Source organism: Hemiscyllium ocellatum, chromosome 10, assembly GCF_020745735.1.
Source record: "Hemiscyllium ocellatum isolate sHemOce1 chromosome 10, sHemOce1.pat.X.cur, whole genome shotgun sequence".
Taxonomy (NCBI): domain Eukaryota; kingdom Metazoa; phylum Chordata; class Chondrichthyes; order Orectolobiformes; family Hemiscylliidae; genus Hemiscyllium; species Hemiscyllium ocellatum.
The window spans coordinates 94,330,608-94,355,575 of record NC_083410.1 but is presented as its reverse complement, the minus strand read 5'-3'; the positions used below and the strand labels follow the sequence as shown (position 1 = coordinate 94,355,575).

The 24,968-nt window shown below is 41.1% G+C and overlaps 1 protein-coding gene across 7 annotated transcripts in view; it reads right to left on the bottom strand.

Moving 5' to 3' along the window:
* stxbp5a (syntaxin binding protein 5a (tomosyn)) overlaps positions 1-24,968 on the bottom strand; it is a 231,444-nt gene that overhangs the window by 27,177 nt on the left and 179,299 nt on the right. For 3 of the 7 annotated variants that reach the window (XM_060831736.1, XM_060831739.1, XM_060831740.1), the window contains 5 exons: positions 22,627-22,677; positions 9,929-10,042; positions 8,392-8,631; positions 4,187-4,556; positions 952-1,117 (listed from right to left, as the gene is read on the bottom strand). In XM_060831736.1, the coding sequence (XP_060687719.1) occupies positions 952-1,117; positions 4,187-4,556; positions 8,392-8,631; positions 9,929-10,042; positions 22,627-22,677 (941 nt within the window). The remainder of the gene's footprint in view (positions 1-951; positions 1,118-4,186; positions 4,557-8,391; positions 8,632-9,928; positions 10,043-22,626; positions 22,678-24,968) is intronic. The other 4 variants (XM_060831741.1, XM_060831743.1, XM_060831737.1 and 1 more) reach the window with 3 other exon arrangements.

The following is a 24,968-nucleotide window of genomic DNA, read 5'->3' as shown; positions in this document are numbered from 1 at the left end:
GATTCGCTAGCCAAGGAGAATAAAATAAGAAATAGTTTCAGCACAAAGATCATTTAGGATTAAGAGGAGGATAATTTAGGATTAAGAGGAGGATAATTTTTTTTTAAACTCAGTGATGCAAACCTTTAGAAGTCTACATCCTTGAGGGTTACAGGCGTACCATCTTTGAATATGTTTAAGGTTTTGTTTGTCAAGAGTTTACATCCCTTAGGGAACCATGGGACAAGAACGAGCAGCAAAGTACAGCTGAAGCCCAAAGTCAGCCATGATCATATTGAATGCTGAAGTGCTCTCAATGGACCAGGTAGTCTTCTCCATCCTCTATTTCTTACATTCTTACTTTCAGTGTCAAAAAGCCAGATTATAAGGCTTATCTTACAGGAACAGTTCAAGTTGAGGGAACAAATCCCAAAGTTAGGGCCAAGGCATTTGAAGTTGAGACCACCAATAGTGAGGTGAAGTAAATCAGAGATTCACAAGGGGCCAGAGTTGGAGATTTGTCAGGCAAAATGTCAAGTGAAGAGTTAAGTACTGCTTGCATGGAGGGCAATTTTCCATGAATTAGGTTACAGAAGATTTACAAGCTGACCATTGGTACCAGTCAGAAGCAGCCTCTGTTTGATGAAATGTCTCTGCTCACATTTGTGCCTTATCATCCTGTTGTTGACCTGCCGAAATACAAAAGTGCTGTTGCTGCACAGCTACGCAGTACACATGCAAAAATTAATTTTGTGAACCTGGAATGACGTAACAGATTGATTGGTAATTCCACCTGCATTACAAATATCAGAATAATACCTCAAACGATACGATGGCCTGCATTTCTTGAGTGTACTTCTGCACAAAAGGTGTACAAGTGAAGGAATACTTTAAGAAGAAGCACTAATTTAAGAATTAGCTTCTGTAGCACAGTTTTCACTGGAAGATGATAACAATCTCAACGATCCTTACCTGTAAATTTTCACATGTGCTCTGACTGTAGGTGATGCGCTGGATCTCGGTAGGGGAAACCAGATATAGAGCCTGTCCATTGTTGGTGAAACAGAAAGTACGAGCTATTCGCATATCCGTCAGTGGTAAGTAATTGACATCTAGCAGTGGTCTAAGGCTTGGCAAGCTTCAAAACAAAATCAAAACAGGAAGATTAAAAAATATAAGGACAGAAGCAAAGTATTGTGGATGCTGAAAAATAAGGAAAAAATAATGCAAAAGTGTCATTCAGGCAATATCAATGGAGAGATACAGTTAATATTTCAATTCAATGATCTTCCAGACTTGTTTCACCTGTCACAGATTCACTGTATCATATACTGTACATGCTCCCTGTATCAGTAAGCCCACATAACGTTGTTCTATTGAACATTTTACTACTGACATTAAACTTACAATTCAATAATATCTGTACCTGGTGACATGTTCTGGACTTAAGATACCCAGGATGCACCAATGATAAAATCAATAACAGCTATATATGATTAACCATTCTTAAAATAAAGGACTTTATTTCCCAGTACGGCCTTTGTCAATCATCAGGCTTCAATTGATGTTACAGTGACAATCATTTAAATTACACAATTTCAAGCATGATGCTCAAGTCATTGAATAAAAATAGCGGTAATGGCGTACTTATCATAAAACAATTGAGCTCAGTGCAACACCCCTCATTACAACAAAGCCGCCACATTATTTCAATGATAAAGAGCTCATGCTCGACATGTTGACTCTCCTACTCCTCAGATGCTGCCCGACCAGCTGTGCTTTTCCAGCATCACACTTTTTGACATTATTTCAATGGTCTACAGAAAGATTTAATTTTTAAACTGCAATGAAGATCATGACATATGCAAATCTAATCAGGACAAACATTAGAATTATTTGAGCATAAAACATCTTTCATGTTTTTTGCTGCTTATTTGAAGGAGTTTTTCAATTTAGCACTGAACTGGAGGAAGTTCATGAAATAATTAATTATGCCCTCTGTCCATAGGCATAGCCTGGCCTCTGAATACATCCAGCATTTTTGCTTTTTACATAAAATGTATTCCATGGAAAAACCAACTTTCCAATAATACTATCAGAACCATTATGTTGTGCTAAACAGCAAAACACCTGTTGCACCCTCAGGATATGCCAAAGGTCACTAGTTCTGACACTTCCCAGGACTCCCTTAGTCCTCCAGACTTACAAAATCATCCAGACAAAAGTAAAATACTGGTCAGTGCTGAAAGTTTGAAACAAACAGTGAATGCTGAAGAAATTCAGCAGGTCTGGAAACATTTGTAGAGAGAAGCAGAGTCAATGTTTAAAATCAGCATGACTTCTTCAGAACTGAAACATGTGGGAAAATAGTTTTTTTGTAAATATTCTTTTGACAGAGGCAGAGGATCAGCAAGACTGTTCACTTTGTAGAGTAGGCCAATTGTCTCCCTTTCACTTCTTAATTTATACCCGTTTTACATCTAATTTTCTTTCTCCATAATTAACAACCTCTGACTTTTACATTGTGTTGACACCATCTGCCTCTTGCTTCTCTGTCAAAAGCATAAGAATGAACCTATTTTCTAATACCTTGTAGTCAAAACGTAAACTCTTTCTCTTTCCACAGTTGCTGCCAGATCTGCTAAGTTTTTCCAGCATTCTAAAATCATCTCATTACGAACAATCAGGCGGCATACAGACAAATTCCAGAATCTATCCACTGTTCCTAGACCATCCCAATACTACCAAACTACACAGCAAACTAAGTTATATTGACCATCATTATTTCCAAATCCCACATTTACTTTCTGCAGCGGTATTTCAAATCATTCCCTTGTAACCAATCCAACGCCACATCCTTAGCTCCCTTTAATCTGGTATATCCTAACCACAGCTGTGTTTCTGAAGAGACATACAAATTAAATTCATATATAAAGGAACTTCCCTGAGGAATCTTACTATAAAGTACGTCTAGATGATTGTACTTCGTAAGATGTCAACAGATTTCTGGTGATGCTGCTAAGTGAATTGGGCAGAAAGCCTTAGGGTGTTATGGCATTTAATCTATAATGTACAAATAATCTACATTAACTATTTTAAGTAATTTATGGAAGTACAGCAGATCTGCAGCTAAAAATTTAGCACGAACACAGGCTTCATAGAACAACAGTACTTATTCCATGCTATAATCTCCATAAAGGCTCTCTTCCATAAATATTGAGTGTGGAATGTGAATGTGTTCTGATTAAACTCCTGTGACACTGGACCTGACTGCATGTGCATAGAGGGAAATATGTTCCATACTTCGAACACACTGTTTAGTCCTCACAATGTCTTAAAGTGCTTCAGGAATATAGCACTCTTGGAACACATTTGCTTTAAAGGAAATCAGACAACCATTTGTGCAAAGTCACACAAACAGCAATTTAAAAATGTTAGTAGAACCTACACATTGCTGACAATGCCAGCATTTGATGCCCATTCCCAATTGCCATTGATACAGTGGTGGTTAGTTACATTTTTGAACTGAGTCCACCTGTTGTAGGTAAATTTATACAGTGTTGTTAAGTAGGAAGTCTTAGCAATAGTGAAAGAACATAGGTATAGTTCCAAATCAGGATGGTGTTGGATTTGGAGTGTAATTCTAAAAGGTGGTTGTGTTCCCATATCCTTGTCTTTTTATGCAGTAGAGATTGCAGGTTTGGAGAGCTGCAGTGCATCTCATAAGTGATACACACTTAGGTCACTGTGCACCAGTGGTGGAGGAAATGACAAATCAAATACTGATCTTAGTTGTGTCTCGTGTTTAAACTTTTAGTTCTTGGAATTGCGCTCATCAAGCAAGTGGCAAACAAGCCACCAATGATATAAACAAACAAATAACATGTGTTGGCAGTATTTGTTGATCAACAAGCGCACAAGGCCACAGTTCAACTCTTCATCCAAAAGATCACATCTCCAGCAACAAATCACTGATTGTGTGCTTCAAGCCATAAGCTGCTGAGTAGAAAGCACAAGAACTTGGAAGATGCTGAAAACCAATACTTTACCTAAGCCAGAAACAGCAGCCAATTATTTCCAACAAAATTGCATTTGAATACAAATTTCCAATATTCTTAAGTCCTTAACAAATTTTAGTTTGTGCATTGTTGACTCTATGTATCCTGATACAACCAGTTCATTCACGAATAAGTACAATGTGAATTACCTGAATGTCATGATATGTCCATTTGCACAGAAGCATGCAAGGCAGATGCTTCCATTCAGTCCCACAATATCAGCACGAAGAACAAATGATGTTTCAGTTATGTTGTGTTTATAAATACAGTTTTGGGATGGCAATGAGATAACTTTTGCCTGTTTTTCTGAACATATCACTGCGTACTGGGTTTCATTTATCTCCTGAGAGGATGAGGGAGACACAGATACTGGCCTCAGTTTTCTACATTTATCCTTGTCATCCTTCTCTTCTTGCACATTTGGTTCTCTCCAGGGTTCATGTGCTGGATTGATGAGGCTTCCGGTGGTGTCCAGAAACGCGATTCTCAAAATTGCACCTTTTAGTCTCAATATAGTTCCTGTAGAATGTATAACAATAAAGGACAATTAAGTGGCAAGAGATAAAACATTTAACTCAATTGGAAGCTTTTGTGATGGGACTGAAACAATTCATTGTATTCATTAGTGATTTATACTCAAATTTGTTGGTGGCTTAAAGACAGTTGGCATCGTTAGCAGTGCATTGATACATTGGAGTGATGGGATAGAACTTTCGCAATTGAATGTCAATGGAGGTTAGACACTTTGGACCGACAAAACACAGAACATGGAACTCACTAAATGATGAAAAGCTAGAAACAGTGAAGATCCAAAGAGTCTTGGAGTCTCAAAGATAGATCACTACAATGTTGTGAACCAGTACAAAAAACACAGCTAATGCCTTGCTGGCCTTTAGACACCGAGAAAAAAAAAGACATGCTACAGTTATACAAAACATCAAACAGACCATACAGACGTACCATGAGTTGTTCTGGTTATCAAATTTCCCTTTAAACTCTGAGTGTTGTACACAGCCATTAAAAAAAAATCAATATTTCTTTTAAATCGGTGATTCAACATCATAGCTATATGCCAGTTTTATGCACCACACAAGTTGCCACCACACCCACCCTTCCCATTTTACTTTACCCCATTTTCACAACATGTATTGTCAAAAAGAGCAGAATCTTAGAGGGACCTGAGCTAGATTTTCGTGATATTTGTGGCAGAATCAAACGAGAAGCCCAGATAGTCTGATCTTGACCTCAGGAGCATCTCTCAACATCTTTAATGCATTTGTTGAATGGCAAGGCAATTTTCTCATTAGGCAGTGACGAGTTGCCAATTACAAAGGAACCTCAATTATCCGAACGAGAAGGGTGGGCCACTATTTCATTCGGATAATTGATTATTCGGTTAATCGATTCAATGCCTTTCCTCTGGGGCTTGGAGCTTTATATTGTCTGGTTCCCGTTCAGGAGACTAGCAGCAACACAATGCACACGAGTCCTCGCCCTTCCCCAACACAGCACCCCACACCCCTAAACCCCATCCAACACCTACCCCTGCCTGCCCACTCCCCTGTCTCCTCCCACTTGACCCCCGCATGCTCCCACCCTCGCCCCTCTTCGGGGCAACCGGACAGGACACCAACAAGATGGCCGCTGCTGCTACTACCTTTTTGGGGTGAGTCTCTAAGTAGCATGTACATATCTCTCACACACACCTTTTTATTGCAACTTTTTGACAGGTTCCACTTTTGCCCTGTACAGGACAATGTTAGAGACATTATCTGTGGAGTGGGGGGTTTAGGGTACACACCTTGTAGAACTCCAGGGAAAGTGTGGGGGGAGAGGGAGGGGGAGGTCAGTCATTTAGAGACAGTGCCTGCACGCCCATCAGTCCAGTACTCGATTGTACTTTTTACCACTGTAAATAAAAGACGCCATCAGTGTTGGACACGTCTTTGAGGTAATGTTTCTGTCGGGACCTCAATATCTCCTTCTGACAATCCAATTTTCGGGTAATTGGTATTCGGATAATCGAGGTTCCTCTATAAAGGGAATTTTAGCTTATTAAATGCCTTTGCAATAGCACGTGTCTCAATAATTTTCAGTTTCCTATCAAAACAAATGCATGAATAAACTAGATGTTGAGGATTCCTCACATGGAAGTCAGAACAGGTACCTGGGTGACTTCAGCTCACTGTTGGCACTGAAGGGCCTCTATGTTGGACACCAACATCTCAGGGGAAGCTTCATGGGCACAGGCCATGCACCTCACATTTAGAGATGTTGGCATTCAATATGTGCCAGCTTCCAAGAACCCTCAAAGAACACATCCAAACTACATACAGGACCCTTATGCTTCATTGCTGTACCTCTGGGTGCAGTGGCAATTATCATTACAATGTTGCAGCAATGACACTGCATTTGGGACATGCACCTAGCTCCTGGGGTAGACTAGGCTGTATCTCCAGACTCTTCATGTGCTGTTATAGCAGTTATAGAGTCATAGAGATGTACAGCATGGAATCAGACCCTTCGGTCCAACCCGTCCATGCCGACCAGATATTCCAACCCAATCCAGTCCCACCTGCCAACACCCGGCCCATATCCCTCCAAACCCTTCCTATTCATATACCCATCCAAATGCCTTTTAAATGTTACAATTGTACCAGCCTCCACCACTTCCTCTGGCAGCTCATTCCATACATGTACCACCCTCTGCGTGAAAAAGTTGCCCCTGAGGTCTCTTTTATATCTTTCCCCTCTCACCCTAAATCTGAGAGATCTAACCTTGCTAACCAGTCTCGTTTGGGGAACCTTGTCGAACGTCTTACTGAAGTCCATATAGATCGCACCTACCGCTCTGCCCTCATCAATCCTCTTTGTTACTACTTCAAAAAACTCAGTCAAGTCTGTGAGACATCTTTCCCACGCACAAAGCCATGTTGACTATCCCTAATAAGTCCATGCCATTCCAAATACATGTACATCCAGTCCCTCAGGATTCCCTCCAACAATTTGCCCACCACCAACGTCTGACTCACAGGTCTATAGTTCCCTGGCTTGTCTTTATCACCCTTCTTAAACAGTGGCATCACGTCAGTCAACCTCCACTTATTTACTTTGATCCTACCTGGATGCTGACAGCATCCCTGCCATGCATAACTTTTCTTTTTTGTGTTATGTTTACTTTTAAAATGACCAAAAATACAATATTACTTTTGTCTTGCTATGCTAATTAGCACAAACACAAAGCTAGGAAGTTTGTCAGCAGTGCTCAGGTGAGGGAGATAGCCTTTGATCAGGAGTTCCAGAAATAGTAAGTCAAAGCTAGCATCTGATAACAGCCTAGCACCTTGGACACAGTTAGTCATCTAGCTGGGCAGTCAGTGTCAGGATGCTCTGCATTTAAGGTGTGCGGAATGGAATGACAGGTACCCATCATTCGTTTTGACTCGTTCTGTCTTACTGGAGGTTATTATCCTCTTGGAATGAGAAACAGAGGCAAGTACTCTGGGAGATGAAAACAGGTGGTACAGCTGTTACTTTTGTTACAGGTGGGGAGATGTTCTGAGTGAGTGAATCAGTGACAAAGCAGGGTTTGTGGAGTCAGGATTGAGATCAGTCAGAGCACGTGAGAAAGATGTTGCAGACATAAATGAGAGCACCTTGGTGGGAGGTGAGTGAAGTAACAGAGATAATGCGAGAGGGGTATTGGACAGAAAATGATGGCAATCGTACTGGAGACTGTCCTTCCTACACTGTTGGGCTTTCCTTCAAATAGCTGAGACCACTCTCACTTGGGTTGGTAACCTTGTATCAGGCTGGCATGGTCTTGGGATGTGTCCTCCATTGTTAATTATGGAGCAAAGAGTCTGTCTGTAGCACCCCATCCAAAAGGATCTTCAGGACACTGAATGTAAAGCCATGTCCAGGGCAAAAGTCAGGAAACACATGGCAGCTCCAGTCTGAAAGCGCTTCTCTGGCTGCACAACTGTTTTCAAAGATGAAATGGGCCAAGGACACTGGTCTTTTGGCAGATATCTGTTCAATGGCAAGTTCATCTGGGAATGGTGCAGGCTAAGATGGGAATAGAATTGGACCTGAGGGACCTCATGGAGTGGTGTTGGCAATTAATAAGACATGCTTGTTAAGGTATGGCAAGAAATCCTGTTGGGCCTCATACTGAAAATCCCTTCAGAAAAAAATTGTGCAGCTCATGCTTAGCCAAATAAAGATGCAGCCCAAAGTATTTAACACATTAAAATGTAACAAGACAAGACTTCAGAGCATTAGGCTCTTCAATTCTTTTGTGTGACAGGGCCTAACACATGAAGGAAGACAGCGACTGCACAAATGCTCTTACCACTGGGAGACACTATGACCGGCTGAGTAAGTCTCTGATCTCCTCCAGGTGGCAGATTCAGTACTATGACCAGTACAGTGCCAAGTGTGGTCCCAACCCATAAACATGGGGATGTACAGGTGTCTGCCTTTCGGGTGTACGTCTCGCAGAAGTGAAGAGCTGTGATTGCCTCTCGGGACTCCTTGTCGATGCTGGTAACACTTGAACTCCGGGAACGGCTGAAAGAGTTGTCTTTCACATCTATTGTTAACACACGAGAAGTAAAAGATTTCATTAAAAACAGACCAAAGCACAAATCAGATAGTCTGTGCGCTATCTGTGGACATAATTAATGATATAGAATTTGTTCCCATTTAGTTGATTTGTTGATATAGAAAGTTAATAGTCAGATCAGCTAATCCACATGTACTGGGAAAACCTGATGGTACCAAGCAAGGACCAGTGGGATACAAATTTAGTCATGAAAGGCTGCTGAAGTTGGACTAATAGAAATTTTGCTTCTCACCCTCATTTCTTCTCTTGATTTTCTTGGATCTATTTCACTTAAATTTGAAGACATTACATATATTTTCATAACTTTAGTCACTGTACAAATTTCTTTTTCAAACTTTGTCCAAGTCAAGCAAAAGGACTGCATGCGATGCATTAAACTCAGTTCCAGGGAATATAAAGGTGTATTATTTCCCTTTGATGTGCGGAATTGCATCATTAAGATGTTAATTATTAAATATTGGTGGTCTCTACTTCTACTCCGAAAGATGACCAAGGGTAATAGGGTTTAGGAACTGTGCCAAAATAGCCTCTCAGAACTGTAGTATTTTTCCAATCGCAAGCAGATGCCCAACATCACTTGTTTTAACTGCTATATGCTTGCAATTGCATGTTGGGACTGTTCATTGACTATGACAATGACAGTAGTAGCTTTCATTTTGGAAGCAAACAATACAAATCTTTTCTCAAATAGACACAATATAGTTTTTAGAAAGCGTTATGAGCATTCATACCCACATCAAAGGCATCTGAACTGTGGTGGTTCTGGTATATGACATTGCCACTATTTCTCCTGTGTCAATATTACCACCTTCCTAGCTGAATGATTTTCAGCACCATGAAGTTTATGGTGATTGATCCCCATCAATTCAGATTGAGAAGTATAACTGTGCAAGTTTAACAATGGAAGACATAATGATGCGGACTTGTATTATTAAATAGTTTGTGGTCTCCCTAGTTAAACATGGATTAGGGAGATCTGACTGTATATTTAAAAAGCTGCAAATGTGTGGTATGCTTCCAGTTACACACTGTAGAAGGGAAAATCAACATATTTCATTTCATAGGTGTTTTAGTACATGGTGTTACAATGCAACCGAGCAATAATTTAGGTGAGACTCAACCTGATATTAATTCGGAAAATTACCGAAGATTTTGCAGAAGAATCCATTGGTGACAGAAAATTAAAATAAAGAGAACATGCATGATGATCAAAGATAGATTTAAAACCTTAATCCCATTATCAAGTTTTTCAGCAGAGCCTTACTAAAAAAATGTGTGCATAGAGAAGTCATACTCCAAATATTTTTTTTAAGCTGCTTTGTTCCTTCAAGCAGGAGATTAAGGCGTTGGTCTCTGGTCTTTGACCTAAATGCAAGCTCTGTCATTGGCAGAGAGTGAAGAATGGAGGTCAGTGCTATACCTTAAAAGATGAGCCACTGCCTGAACATGTAAAATAAGTTTACACTTCAGTTGCAAATATTGCAGATTTTTCTTTCATGAAACCCTATGCAGTGGTGAAAAAGGAATTACCAGTATATCCACTGCATAGTTACCGGAGTTCCTTTGCAAAGATATTTTCAATATAACCATTACAAATCTAGGGAGTTATGTTGACAATCTAACTCTTGGAACAAAATATAACTTTGCCCTTTTGGCGATCTTACCTCAGATTGCAGATTGGTGCAAAACTAATCTAAGTTCCAAAAGCCTATTTGTGAACTTTTAAGTTTGAACTTTAATGTCACCATTTCATTCTCTGAAGTTTGGCATTCTATCTGCTTTTTGTTAAAAATGAGGACAGAACAGTCAAAACAGTTCTATAAGAAAAACAACGTATTTGTCATTCAGTGCTACTTGAACATCATTTTCCACTTCAGAGTTAGAAACAACCCTTTCTTAAGAACCTTGTATTTTCTTTGCTGTCAGAGCTTGAAGTTGCTAGTTATTACAAATAATTAATGTCAGTCCATTAATCAGTTATCATTCTACAGTAGTCATATAACACAACACCAAATTTCATGAGGAAGTGGGAAGGCTAAATTTCAGTACTGATTAGGGTACAACAGTGCTGAACTCTGATGCCAAGCTACGGCTGCACTGCTCAATATCTAGTTGCACAATAAGTTAACTTGGTGGTAAACAAAAGATTTCCTTGTGATCGGAGCTGGATATTTGTGCATTTCCAATGTATCTCAAGTGAGGTTCTCCAATGTTTTAGAAATCACACCGATAATATTTCATTCAAAGTGGAAAATAGGTCTTCATGATAGTATAAGTAGCAATGGATTTGCTACATTTCTCCAAATAGAGACAATATAGTATTTTGAACAAGTTATGTTCATGCATACCCATGTCAAAAGCTCTTGCCCCAACCATCTGAACTTAAAACCAAAACATTTTGTAATTCTTCTCCCTACATTCTACCCTTATAATTCTGATGGAAATTTACCTAAAAATTTGCCCAGTCATGTCTCACTTAGTTTGTATAGTTACTGTATAACTGGACATACTTCTATCTTATCAGTATGTTGGACAGATAACCAATGTTTTGGCTTTTGATGACACAAGAATGGCCTCTCAATTTATAAAAACCACAATCCTACAGGTTTGGTAATTCTTTCCTGTGATATAAAAGCTGTAAATATTGTAGTCTCTTCTCCTCATAATGCATGGAGAGAATGATTAGTGACTCAAAAATCTTAAATTAGGCAAGCAGCTTAATGGTGTCAGAATTATGAGTTCACCAGTGTCACACGACACAACTGCCTTGCAGTTATACAAAGAATTATATCAAAGTATGGAAACTCTTATTCATTTGATTATATTTTTATAGATATTTGATAATACAGAACTTGAAAAAAGATACATTAATCAAAGCTTTTCATTTTGCAAACAGCATTCGCAGGAACACAAATTAAAGAGAAAATGGATATCTATACATTCATGTAGTATAAAGCATTGGTTTTCCCATTGAATTTATACTTTTATCTTGAAGCTACTTTAAAACCCAATGCTTTTGTACTTCAATAAATTAACACTGATTGGCTGACAATTCACAACCCAAATAGAAGATGTAGAAACTTTCAAAGGTGAGACAGCATCTGAATAGAAAAGGAAGAATAGGGTTGTTTCCTCCCTAGACGAAAGTGAGGACTACAGATGCTGGAGATTAGAGTCAAGAATGTGGTGGAGGAAAAGCACAGCAGGTCAAGCAGCATCTGAGGAGGAGTATCGACATTTTGGGTAAAAGCCGTTCATCAGGGATGAAGCTGAGAGCCAAGAGAATGGTGAGATAAATGGGATGGGGGTGGGGCTGAGGGGGAAGGTAGCTGAGAGTGCAATAGGTAGATGGATGTAGGGGTAATGGTGATAGGTCGGAGAGGAGGGTGGAGCAGATAGGTGGGAAGAAAGTTGGACAGGGAGGACAGGTCATGAGGGCGATGTAGAGTTGGAAGGTTGGAACTGGGATAAGGTTGGGGGGGGAGGGGGTAGAAAATGAAGACACTGGTGAAATCCACATCAATGCCGTGGGGTTTGGAGGGTCCTGAGGCAGAAGATGAGGTGTTCTTCCTCCAGGCGTTGGGTGGTTAGAGTCTGGCGATGGAGGTGGCCCAGAACTTGCATGTCCTGGTGGTCTCACCTCCATCCAAGGCCCCAAAAGGAACCTTCCACATCCATCAAAGTTTTAACTACACTTCCACACATCATTTACAGTATCCGATGCTGCCAATGTGGTCTCCTCTGCATTAGAGAGACAGGATGCCTACTCGCAGAGAGCTTCAGAGAACATCTCCAAGACACCTGAACCAACCAACCCCACTGCCCTGCGGCCGAACACTTCAACTCTCCCTCCCAGTCCGCAAACGCCGATTCTCCTGCTAAAATGCTGCCTGACCTGTTGCGCTTTTCCGACGCCACACATGACTCGTTTCCTCCCTATACAGATGTCGTTTCACGTAAATATAATCAATACTTTCTGTTCTTGCATCCATGTCATCTGTTGTTTGTCCTCTTGAAATAAATATCTTGTTTCAGATATAAATGTTGGCTTGTTCATACATTGTCAAAAATATGTTCAAATTAACTATCTTGCCAGATACTACAAATACATAATAAATTACAGTCAAGTCCATAGCACAAGCCCACCCATACCCATCAACAACATGATAACACGGGAAATGAACTCACGTATACTTGAGTTAGGTGCTTCTGAATTTGGCATTTAACAACATTATTCAGCATTTCAACTTCAATATTTTGATCTGAATTGACCTACTTTTCCCCAACCTAATTTCCTACACCATTCATTTCTACCTACTTGTCACAACTCCAAAGTAATGCCTATAGGTGTCTAATGCCCAACTGGTAAAGTTATTCCAGGATAGAGATCTCTTGTCTGATAAATAAAATTGGATTCCTGTAAGGTTAAGATTACTACTTTTCTACAGGAGAACAGACTAAGCTGAGACAATCACTAAATATATCACAGAAGAGATAGCTAATCCTAGATGAAACAACTGGTAACAGTTAACCAGAGTATTTAGAATACAAAAAAAATGAAATAAAAAGGAAAACTGAAGGCCTGTGCATAAGCCACACCAGGAGGCTGCTGCAGTTAAGTAAACACAACAGTAATATAAAATTAGACTCTCCTTGTTCATTACGTACAATGAGAAATGAGCTAGATGAAACTTGGTGATTTGCTTAAGATTGATCAGGGAAATGACACTATATCATAAAGAGAAATAAACCAACATAAAGTACAGCAATGGAACTGGTAAGGAGACACGAATCAGAACCCCAGAGGGGTATCGGAGGTGTGCGAGAGAATAAAGAGAGGAAGGATAAAGTCACGGATGGATTTGCATACAAAGGTTGAAAAATCTTAAATTCAAGACTGCTTAGTCAGAGTCCAATGTCAATTTGCAAAAACAGGGCAATTTGTATAAAAGGCTTGGTGCGACTTAGAACATGGGCAGAGTTTTGGATGAGTTCAAGATTATGAGAAGTAGAATATAGCTGGTCAACCAAAGGGGTGTTGGGATAATTAAGCGTTTCAGCAGCACATAACTCAAGGCAGGGTGGAATTGGATGATGTTACTGTAATAGAAATAAGCAAACTTAAAAATAGTGCAAATACAGTCAGTAGTTCTAAGATTCATCCTTAGGAAATGCCAGAGAGGGGAATGGAGTTGCTGGCTAGACAAAGTTTGTGGTAGGGACTGAAAACAATGACCTTTCAATAATCATGTTAGAGGAAATTTCTATTCATCAGCATTAGACTGAATAAGCAGTCTGACAATTTACAGGCAGTGAAAGAGGTCAAATGGGGTGACTATAAAGGAAGAACACGGCCAGCTTTGTGGGTAGTACAATCATTCCTCCATATGCAGAAGGGTTCCATTTGAGAGAACCCCCAGGAATGATGAAATCTGAGAGCGATAACCTCAGTTAAAAGTAGGTTAAAAATCACAGATGTACGAGTTTTAACTGTGGATGCTGAATTTTGTCACTACCTTTTTTTTTAGCATGGATAGGCGAATTCGGAATTCATGATTTTTGCAGATAGAGGCTTTACTGCACAAGTCAAAAAAGGTTGTGGGTTCAATTCTGAAGATCATGAGCAGCAGAATTAGTGTAGTAATGAGGTGGCTTTTACATGAGAAGCTAAACCACAACCCCATTTGCCCTCTCATTTATGGATTACTTTGAAGAAAAACAGTATTTTCTTCTGAGCCCGGACTAATTCCATCTCTCAATGTGCCAGATCTTCTGACTGTGGAAGATCATTCTTGCTTAAGCAGAGATTGGAGATCTGTGTTGGGATCACGTGGGAGTCCTAAATCAGCTGAATCCATAGAATTCAAACTACTGACAGGTAGTTACTGCCAAAGTCTACAACTCAGATAAAAATGGAGACTACAGGGGGCTCTGACTTGCTTAATAATTATCCTTCAAAAGGCTATGGGGATTAGAACCTGCTCTAACATCTGGGTAATTATTAAATTAACTATTCCCAGAGGGAGGAGCAGCAATGGATGCTGGAGGGTTGGCTGATGGTAACTCAGAAAAAATAAGCCGTCACTGGTTAAGCTGCAGCGGGTCACAGCTCTCTGGGCTGCTCTCAACTCATTGCACACACAAGTGGCTAAAAAAAAAGGATCTCCTTTGCCAAACAAAGACGGTTGGAATCTGGAGACAAGCCAGCTAGATATCCCGCTTATTTGACTAGGAGGAAAAAAGTTTCCCAATCTATTACGTCTGTTAGGGAGAAGGCTGGTACGATTACCTGTGAGTTGAAGATGATCAATGTTAGGTTTAGGGAATACTTTGTAGAGCTATACGGGTTGGAAGGGGGTGAACACGGTACAATGGGAATGCAATCCTTTTTTGAAAATCTGGACCTCCCCAATATAAACACAGAACAGGCTTCGCTTTTGAATGCACCTATAACGGTACAGGAACTGCAGGAAACAATAAGGCATCTCCAGGGTGGCAAGGCTACGGGGCCAGATGGATTCCCAACTGAATTCTGTAAGGAATTTATAAACATGTCAGTGGAGCAACTTCTGGGGATGTATAACTATTCATATGCACAGGATTGTCTGCTTTTCTCTCTTAGGAAGGCTAATATCTTCCATTTTAAAGAAGGGGAAAGGCCCCGAAGAATGTGCTTCATACAGACCAATTTCGCTGTTGAATGTAGATTTTAAAATTCTATCTAAGATGCTGGCTCTGAAGTTGGACAAGTTCCTGCCCCATATTATAAAAGAAAACCAGACGGGATTTGTTCAGGGCTATAGCTGCTCCAACAACGTTGGACCATTGTGCAGGTATGCCAGCAAAGACGGATTCCGGGTTTGATGGTGTCCCTAGATGCAGAAAAGGCGTTTGATCAGATAGAATGGCTGTATCTTTTTGGGAGTCCTAGAGCGCTTTGGTTTGGGGGGCTTCTTTGCCAGATGGGTGGCAGTATCGTATAATGATCCTACTATGGCAGTCATTACGAATGGTACTACATCAGATAACTTTAACATTGGGAGAGGTAGTTGACAGAGGTGTCCTCTATCACCGCTGTTATTTACCTTGGCGATTGAGCAGTTAGTTAAAGCTATTAGGAGGGATCCTGAAATAGTAGCGCCAAGGGTGGGAAGCATAAGATCACCCTAAATGCTGACGATGTCCTTTTGATTTTGGCCAATCTGGAGAAGTCTGTTCCTAGACTGATTCAAACAACTAATTCATACGGCAGTTTCTCCAGTTACTGATCAATTTTACAAAATCGGAAGCCATGCCGGTAGGGGGATTAGTGGAGGTGCCTTACCTGAAAGATGGAATGCAGTTCCCGTTTAGATGGTCGTCAAAAGGTTTTTTTTTCTATTTGGGAATTTTTACTACCTCTTCCTTCCGCCAGCTGTGTAAAGCTAACCATGTACAAGTACTAGAGAGGATAAAACAGGATTTGCAGTGGTATGAGGGGTTACCGTTATCATTGTTGGGCCAAATAGCCCTGATTAAAATAAATGTTCTTACCCGCCTGTTGTACCCCATGAGAGTGCTCCTGTTGTTGTTACCCAGACGAGGATTACGGAGGCTCAATGGTTGGGTAAGGTCCTTTATTTGGTGCCACAGGCGCCCTCTAACTAAATGCACTAAATTGCAGCTTTCGCAAGGTAAGGGAGGGGTGGATCTTCCAGATTTGTAGACATATCAAATAAGTGCCCTGTTGACATATGTTGGTGACTGGGTACGGGGGAATTCGGAGTCAATTTGGCTTGATATTGAAACCTCGCACTAGAGATGTCCTTTAATTTATTAAATATGGATTAGATGAAATCTGTGACCCAGCAGTGTAAGAGCCCAATTATTTAAAATTGGGGTGACAGCCTGGAGGATAATGAGGCAAGATGAGGGCAACTGGTCTAAGACTTCGACATTTAACCCTTTGGTGGGAACCCAAGGATTTAAACCTAGGGCAATGGTCTCTGGTTTTAAGGCATGGGAGAATAAGGAATCTCCTGTCAGAGATTTATTTGAGGGGGAGGTCCTGATGTCATTAAGCTAGTTAAGTCACAAATATGGATTGTCTAATAGGGACCTTTTCCGATACTTTCAGATAAGGGACTATATACAGAGCTTCTGGTCCAGTGTTACAAATCAGATGTGGAGAGAAGAGTACTCTGGTGTCGAAGCGCTTTTTCACTCAGTACTTTATATCATTTACAGAAAGGTTGTGCCCTAAGGGACATGAAACAACTCTGTAGAACGTGGAATCTAGAGTTAGGAGAGGATATTCCATCGGAGGTATGGGAAGATATATGGGGAAATGCAAGGAAAATACAAGGAAAACATCAGTATGTAACAGAGCGCAGACCATGCGATTGACGATCTTACACAGGGCTCATATGGTGCCAGAGAGGCTAGCAACGTTCAAAAGAGGAGCGTCACCAGGATGCTCCAAATGTAAAATTAATATAGGCACACACACACACTGCTACTGGTCATGTTGTAAGATCCAGAGATACTGGAGTGCTATTGTAAGGGAGCTAAAGGGCACCCTGCGGGAACACGGGAAGACACTGTGTAACATTCTTACCCATTGTGCAAGGAAGAAGAGTCAGCTGAATTGGACATCAGAAAAACCACCAGGTCTTATGAAGTGGTGTAGGCTGGTGATGGAGCATCTTCCCCAAGACTACCTCACAAATATGGTGCACCACAAAACAGAGCAGTTTTACCAGACATGGTGACCCTTTTTAAATTATATTGACGCAGACTTACCAACAATATTAATTAGGGCCTTGGTTTAGCCGTGGGAATCATTATGGGGCCCCAGGAGGCGGCGGCGGCCGCCGGAAGGTTTCAGTGGAAGTGTGATGAGTGAGATAGAATAAACTAGTGAGATATTACTCTAGTTATTTGAATTTAGTTTAAGTTAGTATTTATTTAATATGTTTGTAGTTTAGTTTAAGTTAAGTGAATATATTTGTTCTGATAGAATAGTGGGTCATTCATTAATAATAGTAGTGTGTCATGGCTTTGTTGTACTGCCTCTATTTTTCTGTTTTGATGGTATTATTCTTTGTTTTTTGTGAATAGATGTTTTGTCGAAGATTTAAAAAGGTTTTCAATAAAAAAAATTAACCTTTCCCAACTCCCCACTGTCTCAGCTCCTCTTCTCTACCCCACAACCCCATCTTCATGACCTACCCCAAATGCTCACATCTGCCTCCTTAGCCACCATACCAATGTACTACTCCATCCTTTCACTGCAATCAATAAAAACATTATTAAAATGCTCAAAAGAAACTAATGTCTAAAAATATCCACAATAGTTTCATGACAATTACCCTCAAATTAAAATCCTTATGTTGTGCTGCTGCTACCCTGAAGGGAGGCTCCTGGGTCCTCTGATATCACAGTGGGCATAGTCTCACCTCTCTTACACTGTGTCAAAGCCGACACAACAGGCTGTGATAGAGCTGACAGAGACCTGGGCAGATCTGTTTGAATAGTAATCAAAAGTTTTGAGGCAGTATGTTTAAAATAGATGAATCTGTTGATATCTCATTGGTATCTATGGGACCTTGTGCACAGAAGGGTTGCCTCATCTCCTGACAAAATAACAATGACTAAATTTCCAAAATATCTACAGGTAAAGCACTTTGTAATATCTGGTGACCATGGGACTGACATTTCAAGGAGTGATAAGCATTGTTAGCTTGCAGCTCTGCTCCTTCATTTCATACGGTAAGAAAGAGCTCTAGATTTCTGCCAGGAGAACCCCATCGTGGGTCCTGCAGAAATACGAAGTGTACCTTTAATACAACTATGTCCTCACAGATGAGCACATTCGTTGAAAGGCAAATTATGCTGCTTTTTTAACAGCAATAGTTGTCAAATTGCGTCATTTCAATGTCCAATACAGAACATACTATTTCAAAGCAGCTGTCAAAGTGACTAAGTGTTCAAGTTAAGTGAAATTGGGGTGCCAGATGGGTAGGATAGCAGGTTGCTAGTGTACACGCATGCCAAGCAAGCAACTCAGTGTTGAGGGCTGGTTGATTCTGGCAGGTAGAGGGATACCAGATCTGGTGATAAAGGGAGGTGGGGTATATTAGGTCCCAAGGAAGAGGGGGGTGTGTTGGCTCTTGCAGGTAAGGGAGAAGATGGTATCATGATCCAAGGAGAGGGGGGATGCAAGGGATCTGGAGGAGGTGTAAGTTGAGCAGTCAGGAGTTAGGCCAGGTGTATTGTGTAATGTTTCCTGGATAATTTAACTGCAGTTGAACCCTCAAATTCTCTGATTTAAATGGATTTTTCAGAGCATTCTCGGCACAGGTGAATTGCCAGTTAAAACCTAAATTTACCAAGCGATTTCCTCAGAGTCTCTTGACACACAATGCCCATCTACACTGTAGAAAGAATTATCTGGCCATCGGAAAATTGGGACCTATCAAATAGACAGGAGTGAAAAGTGAAGTAGCCAAAATCCTCTATGGGTAGGACCACAAAGTTGGTAGGTCAATGTAACAGGTCAATAGAGGGGTGATATTAACTCCTGGTGGTGGTTGAAAACAGAAGATGCTGATTCACCATCACCCATGAAATGTTTTGGTGCTATGTCCCCATTCGGCCAGGGACATGCATGCGACATTCTCCTTGTGAAGGCAGAGTAGAATATTTTGCTTTTAAATGAAGGAGGAGTTTTCAAGCTCACAACACTCAACTGTCTTCACTGGAATAAAGGTAAACAGTAAGTACATAGAGTAAAGTCAAATCATGATCCACATTCCTTGTACTCAGCTGTGCCCCGACTTTGTAATCTTCGTAGCCCAGGTTTTGAATGTAGAGATCTGATATCAACATGATTTCATAATTTAGCTATTGAGAAGTGCAAATCTTGGACACAGGTCAGAGCTAGATTACCAAAAGGTCAGTTGACATTAGATGATGTGGAACTCCTCAAAAGCTTCAGCTTAATCAAAAATTCAACAATCTGCAGTTGCTGTTAAATAGGCTTGATTAAGAGCAGGACTGAGAAATACAGCAGCTGCTGTAGCACTCCATAAAAAAAGTATTTTATAAAGCACTACAGGCTGTGAATAGAAATAGACCTGGCAACATATGGGAAGAAATTACTAAACAGCAGCAATAACACAGGCTTCTGATGGAGGAGGAAGCATTCAACATCCAGGGCTGTGAACTTGGCTTCACATCCTGGAAGGGAAAAATTGCCAAATTTATGCGCTATTAATTAAAACTGTTGCTTATATTGATTACAGAAGTTTATCTTGGAAGTGCAAGAAGTAAATTATAGCTGAGTTAGTATGGCTTTGTTAAGGGGAGATCATGTATGAGAAACCCGATGAAATTCTTCAAAGAGGTAAACAAGCAAATTAGATAAAGGAAAGCAGCGGATGCGATCTGTCCGGAATTCCAGAAGGCCTTTCACAAGGTCCTGCACAGCAGGCTGAGATTAAATAAGAACCCGTGGTGTGAGGGGCAAGGTACTGGCTAGCTGGGAGAAGGCAGAGAATAGGGATAAAGGGATCTTTTTCAGGATGGTAGCCGATGACCAGTGGAGTTCTGCATGGGTCCGTGCTGGCTCAAATGAACTGAGGGCATTGGTGCTAAGTTTGCAGATTACAAAGATAGATGAGTGACAGGTAATGTTGAAGAAATGGGGAGGCTGCAGAAGGCCCTGGACAGCTAGGAGAGTGGGCAAACAAGTGGTCGATGATGGATAATGTGGCAAGTGAGAGGTTTTGCACTTTAGTGGGCAGAAAAGAGGCATAGACTATTTTCTAAACAAGGAAAGACTTTGGAGATCTGAAGCACAAAGGTGCTTGAGAGTCCGAGTCAGGGTTCTATTAAGCTAAACATGCAAGTTCAGTTGGCAGTTAGGAAGGCAAATGCAATGTTAGCATTCATTTCAAGTGGGCTAGATTATAAGAGTAGAAACGTCTGCTGAGGCTGTATAAGATTCTGGTCAGGCTGCATTTGGAATTCTGAAAGCAGTTTTGGGCCCCACATCGGAGAAAGAATATGATGTGTTGGAGGGGATCCAGAGAAGGTTTACAAGAATGATCCCAAGGATAAAGGGCCGGGGAGAAGAGAGAGAAACTGATTGAAACTTACAGAATAGTAAGAGGACAGGGCAGAATGAATGTGGAGATGTTTTCATGAGCACAGACTAGGACACAAGACCACAGTCTCAGTGAAGAAACAACTCTTTAGAATGGAGATGAGGAGGAATTTCTTCAGCCAGAGGGTGGCAAATCAGTAGAACTCATTGTTGCAGAAGGCTGTGGAGGCCAAGTCATTGAGTGTATTTAAGACAGAGATAGACAGGTCCTTGATTGGTAGGGAATCAAGGGTTATGGAGAGAAGGCAGGAGAATGGAATTCAGAAACATATCAACCGTGATTGAATGGTGGATCAGACATGACGAGTCAAATGGCCTAATTCTGCTTGTGTCTTATCTTACAATGGTTAAGGAGTCAGAACAATTGTCAGGCATTCTGGATTACTGATGAGGTGACATCACCACCTACCCTTAAAGCAAAGTGTAGCAGGCCTAATACATATGTAATGACATATGAATTATGAAGAAGCAAAAAATCCACGGTGGCCGTTAAGCCTGCGCAAACATTCATAAGATCATGGCCAATCTGATTACTCCATGTCTGTTTAGTTTCAATAAACCTTCGCCCCTTCACTCATCAAGAATGTAACTATTCCACCTTAAAAGTATGCAAAGGCTCTGTCGCCACTTCCTTTTGAGGTTCTGAAGACACATGACTTTTGTAAAAACATTCTCACCCATTCTAAATGAGCTACCCCTCAGGGTTATCATTTAAAAATGAGGGGAAATATCCTTTCCACATCCACTGTCAACATGTCTCAGGATTTTTGTGTTTCAAACAAGTCACCACATACCGTATTATTTTCCAATGGATACAAGCAGAGCCTAACGTTTCCAATTTTCCCTAATATCATACAATCCAATTATTAGTCTAGTAAACCTTCTCTGAACTGCATCCAACACATTTACATCCTTCCTTTAATAAAGAGACTAATACTGTACACTGTTCTCTAGATGTGGTCAATCAATCCCCTATATAAATGAAGTGTAACCTTCCTTTTCCCACCTGGTTCCCCTTACAAACAATAACTTTTATTAGCTTTCCTAATTACCTCCTTTATCTGCAGATGGACCCTTAGAGACTCAAACTAGGACCCCCAGACTGATCAGAAGTTCTGCAATCTTTCAATATTTTGATAGGCTTCCTTATTGTTTGTCAAAATTGACATTTCATATTACATGCTATTTGCCAGATCATTGACCATTCATTGAACATATCTAAATCTCTTTGCAACCTATCTTCTCTTTAATGACCTGCTAAAGACCATGTTGGGAAAACATTATCATAAAGCTATTAAGTAGTGGGTTCCAAAATCTTGATTCAGCAATAGTTGAGGACCAAAAATATTTGTCCATATTGGGGTGACACAGGCACCTTGGAGCAGAATTCAGGTGTGATTGAGTTTCCATGTAACTGTTGCTCTCACCTTTGAGTGGTGGATGTCCAAGGTTTGTGAGGAAGTGCCATGGTTTTGATTGCATCTTTTTAAGACAATAATGTTATGGCTAAACAAAATAAAATGTCAACTTCTCATTTGTTGAACTCACTATAGCATGATGGGCGCCTGCTCTCTTCCTCAATCTCATTCTTGAAGAATTACAAAGGTTGGTGCTTATAGACAGACCAGTGAACAGAACTTAATATTACTATAGTAACAGCAATATCACAAAAACAAGGTTCATTCAAACTTCAAGTGCTGTCAGCATAGACTGGTGGATCAACATGTACCACTAAGTTTTGATTTTCAGTTACATACAAATAGTAGCACAAAGATCACTTTAACACCAGGTGGCACGTCAGTGTTCACACTTACCCAAGTCAGGCTTCAGTTCAGTCGGCAAGCTTAGTTTTCTTGACATCTTCGCTGAAAAAAACCCACAGAAAGTTAGGTTGAGGCAACCCGATACACACTAACATTGAAGTGTGAAGTCATAAACCAACATATTTCCTTGACAATTCAAGACCTCTTAATTCTTACCACAGGGTTAACACAAGCCAGGATTCCAAAATAACAGTTGGCGTACAGCTTTTCTGGATAGCTTTTCCTTTCGGGCATTAAGAAACGCAAGATGCAACAACTTAGAGATACCATTACCCTCTAGAACCTTCCTCCACTCCTCTTCCATTTGACTCCATTCCCTCTCCAAACTCTACCTCCATTTGTGTATTTATATCCCTTCTGATCTTCAGCTCTCTGAAGCTGAACGTTCTGTACTTTGCAAAGGTCTTAGTTTTATCCCTCTAAGCTCCCACCATGATGTTGAACTCTTGTTCTGTCACCTTTGCTTCCATGCTCATTTCTTTGGACAAGAGTCCACTCTGTTCCACAGATCCCTTGACCTGCCTCCAACATTTTTCTCTCCACCTGGCCTGTTACCTCCACTTGATCTGTTTGAGAACTGTCAATATGACAACTGGTTGCCTCAATTTCTCTGCTCCCTTATTCATTCCAACTAATCTCCCCCGAACTGAGTGCACTCCATAATCTCAGATCCAACCCTGACTTTGTAATCAAACCTTCTGACAAGGGTAGTGCTGTTATTTGTTGGCACACTAATCTTTACATCGTGAAAGCTGAGTGCCAACTCTCAGACACCCCCAAAGACCATGATGCCATAATGGCATACTATGCTATTGTGTCCACAACTGTCACTAAACTCATTTCATCTAGAAATCTACCCTCAACTGCCTCCAAGTTCTCAGTCTGCCAACCCAATATAGCCCGCTTCTACCTCCTTCCCAAAATCCAAACAAAACGCCTGCCAGCGCATACTCATGGGTTCTGAGAGAGGGGGGGCAGGCAGAAATAATCTCTTCCTACCTCAATTCTATATTCTTCCACTTGTCCAGTCCATTCCTGCTTATATCCGTAATACTCCGGGCGCTTTATGTCAGTTTCAGAATTTCCACTTTGCACGATCCACCACAGACATGCAATCTCTTTGCACGTCTAACCCCCATCAGGATGGTCTCAGGGTTGTCCAGTTCTTCCTGGGGCCTGGATCATCCCCAATCTCTATCACCCTCCTCTGCCTGGCCAATTTTGTCCTCACTGAATAACTGCTCCTTTAATTCCTCCAACTTTCTTCAGGTCAAAAGAGTGGTTGTGGAGACCCAGAATGGCCCCAGTTTTGCCAGACTATGTGGGGTATGTGGAACATTCCTTGTTCCAGTCCTACTCTGGCCCCAACCCACAACACTTTCTCCAGTATATTGATGACATCCTCAGTGCTGGTTCCCTCTCTTCTCCAGAACTGCAAACGTTTATTGATTTCGCTCTCATTTTCCACCCTGCTCTCACCTTCATCATGTCCATTTTGAGTGCTCCTTTCTCTCCTTTGACATCGGTTTCCATTTCTGGGGTAGGCTGGCCACTAATTCAAGCCACCAATTTCCCACAGCTACCTTGACTATACATCCTCACATCCTGATTCCTGTAAAGATTCTATACCATTCTCCTAAATCCTCCATCTCCGCTGCATCTGTTCTGGTGATGCCAAACTTGACTCCAAAATGTCGACCCCCTTCTTCAATTGGGAATTCTCCACAACCCTGGTCAATAGGGCGCTCAACTATGTCTGACCCATCTCTCTCATTTCTGCCCTCACCCACCTTCCCTTCCATTACAGCAATAGGGTTCCCAACATCCTCATCAACCATCCCTCCAGACTCCACATCTGATGAATCATGTGCACTATTTCTGTGACCTCCAGCAGGATGCCACAGCCAGCACCCGGAGGAGAATGTGCAAACTCCACACAGGGAGTCGCCTGAGGCGAGAATTGAACCCGGGTCTCTGGCGCTATGAGGTAGCAGTACTAACCACTGTGCCACCCACTTTGGTCAATCCAATCTACTGTATTTGCTGCTCACATAGTGCTCTTGGTTACACTGGGGAGATGAAGGGTAGCTGGGTGACCGTTTCATACAACACCAATTTCTATCTGCAAAAATGACCGAGCCTCCAGTTGCTTGCCACTTCAATATACTGTTTCCTGGCCAACATCTGTCTCTTTGGCTTACTGCAGTGCTCTAGTGAAGCCCAATGCAAGATGGAAGAACAGCACCTCACGTTTTGCTTGGGAATCCTGCAGTCTTCTGGACTACCAATTTTAGGGCTTCAGCAGCTTTTCCCATATCCACATACCAACTCCC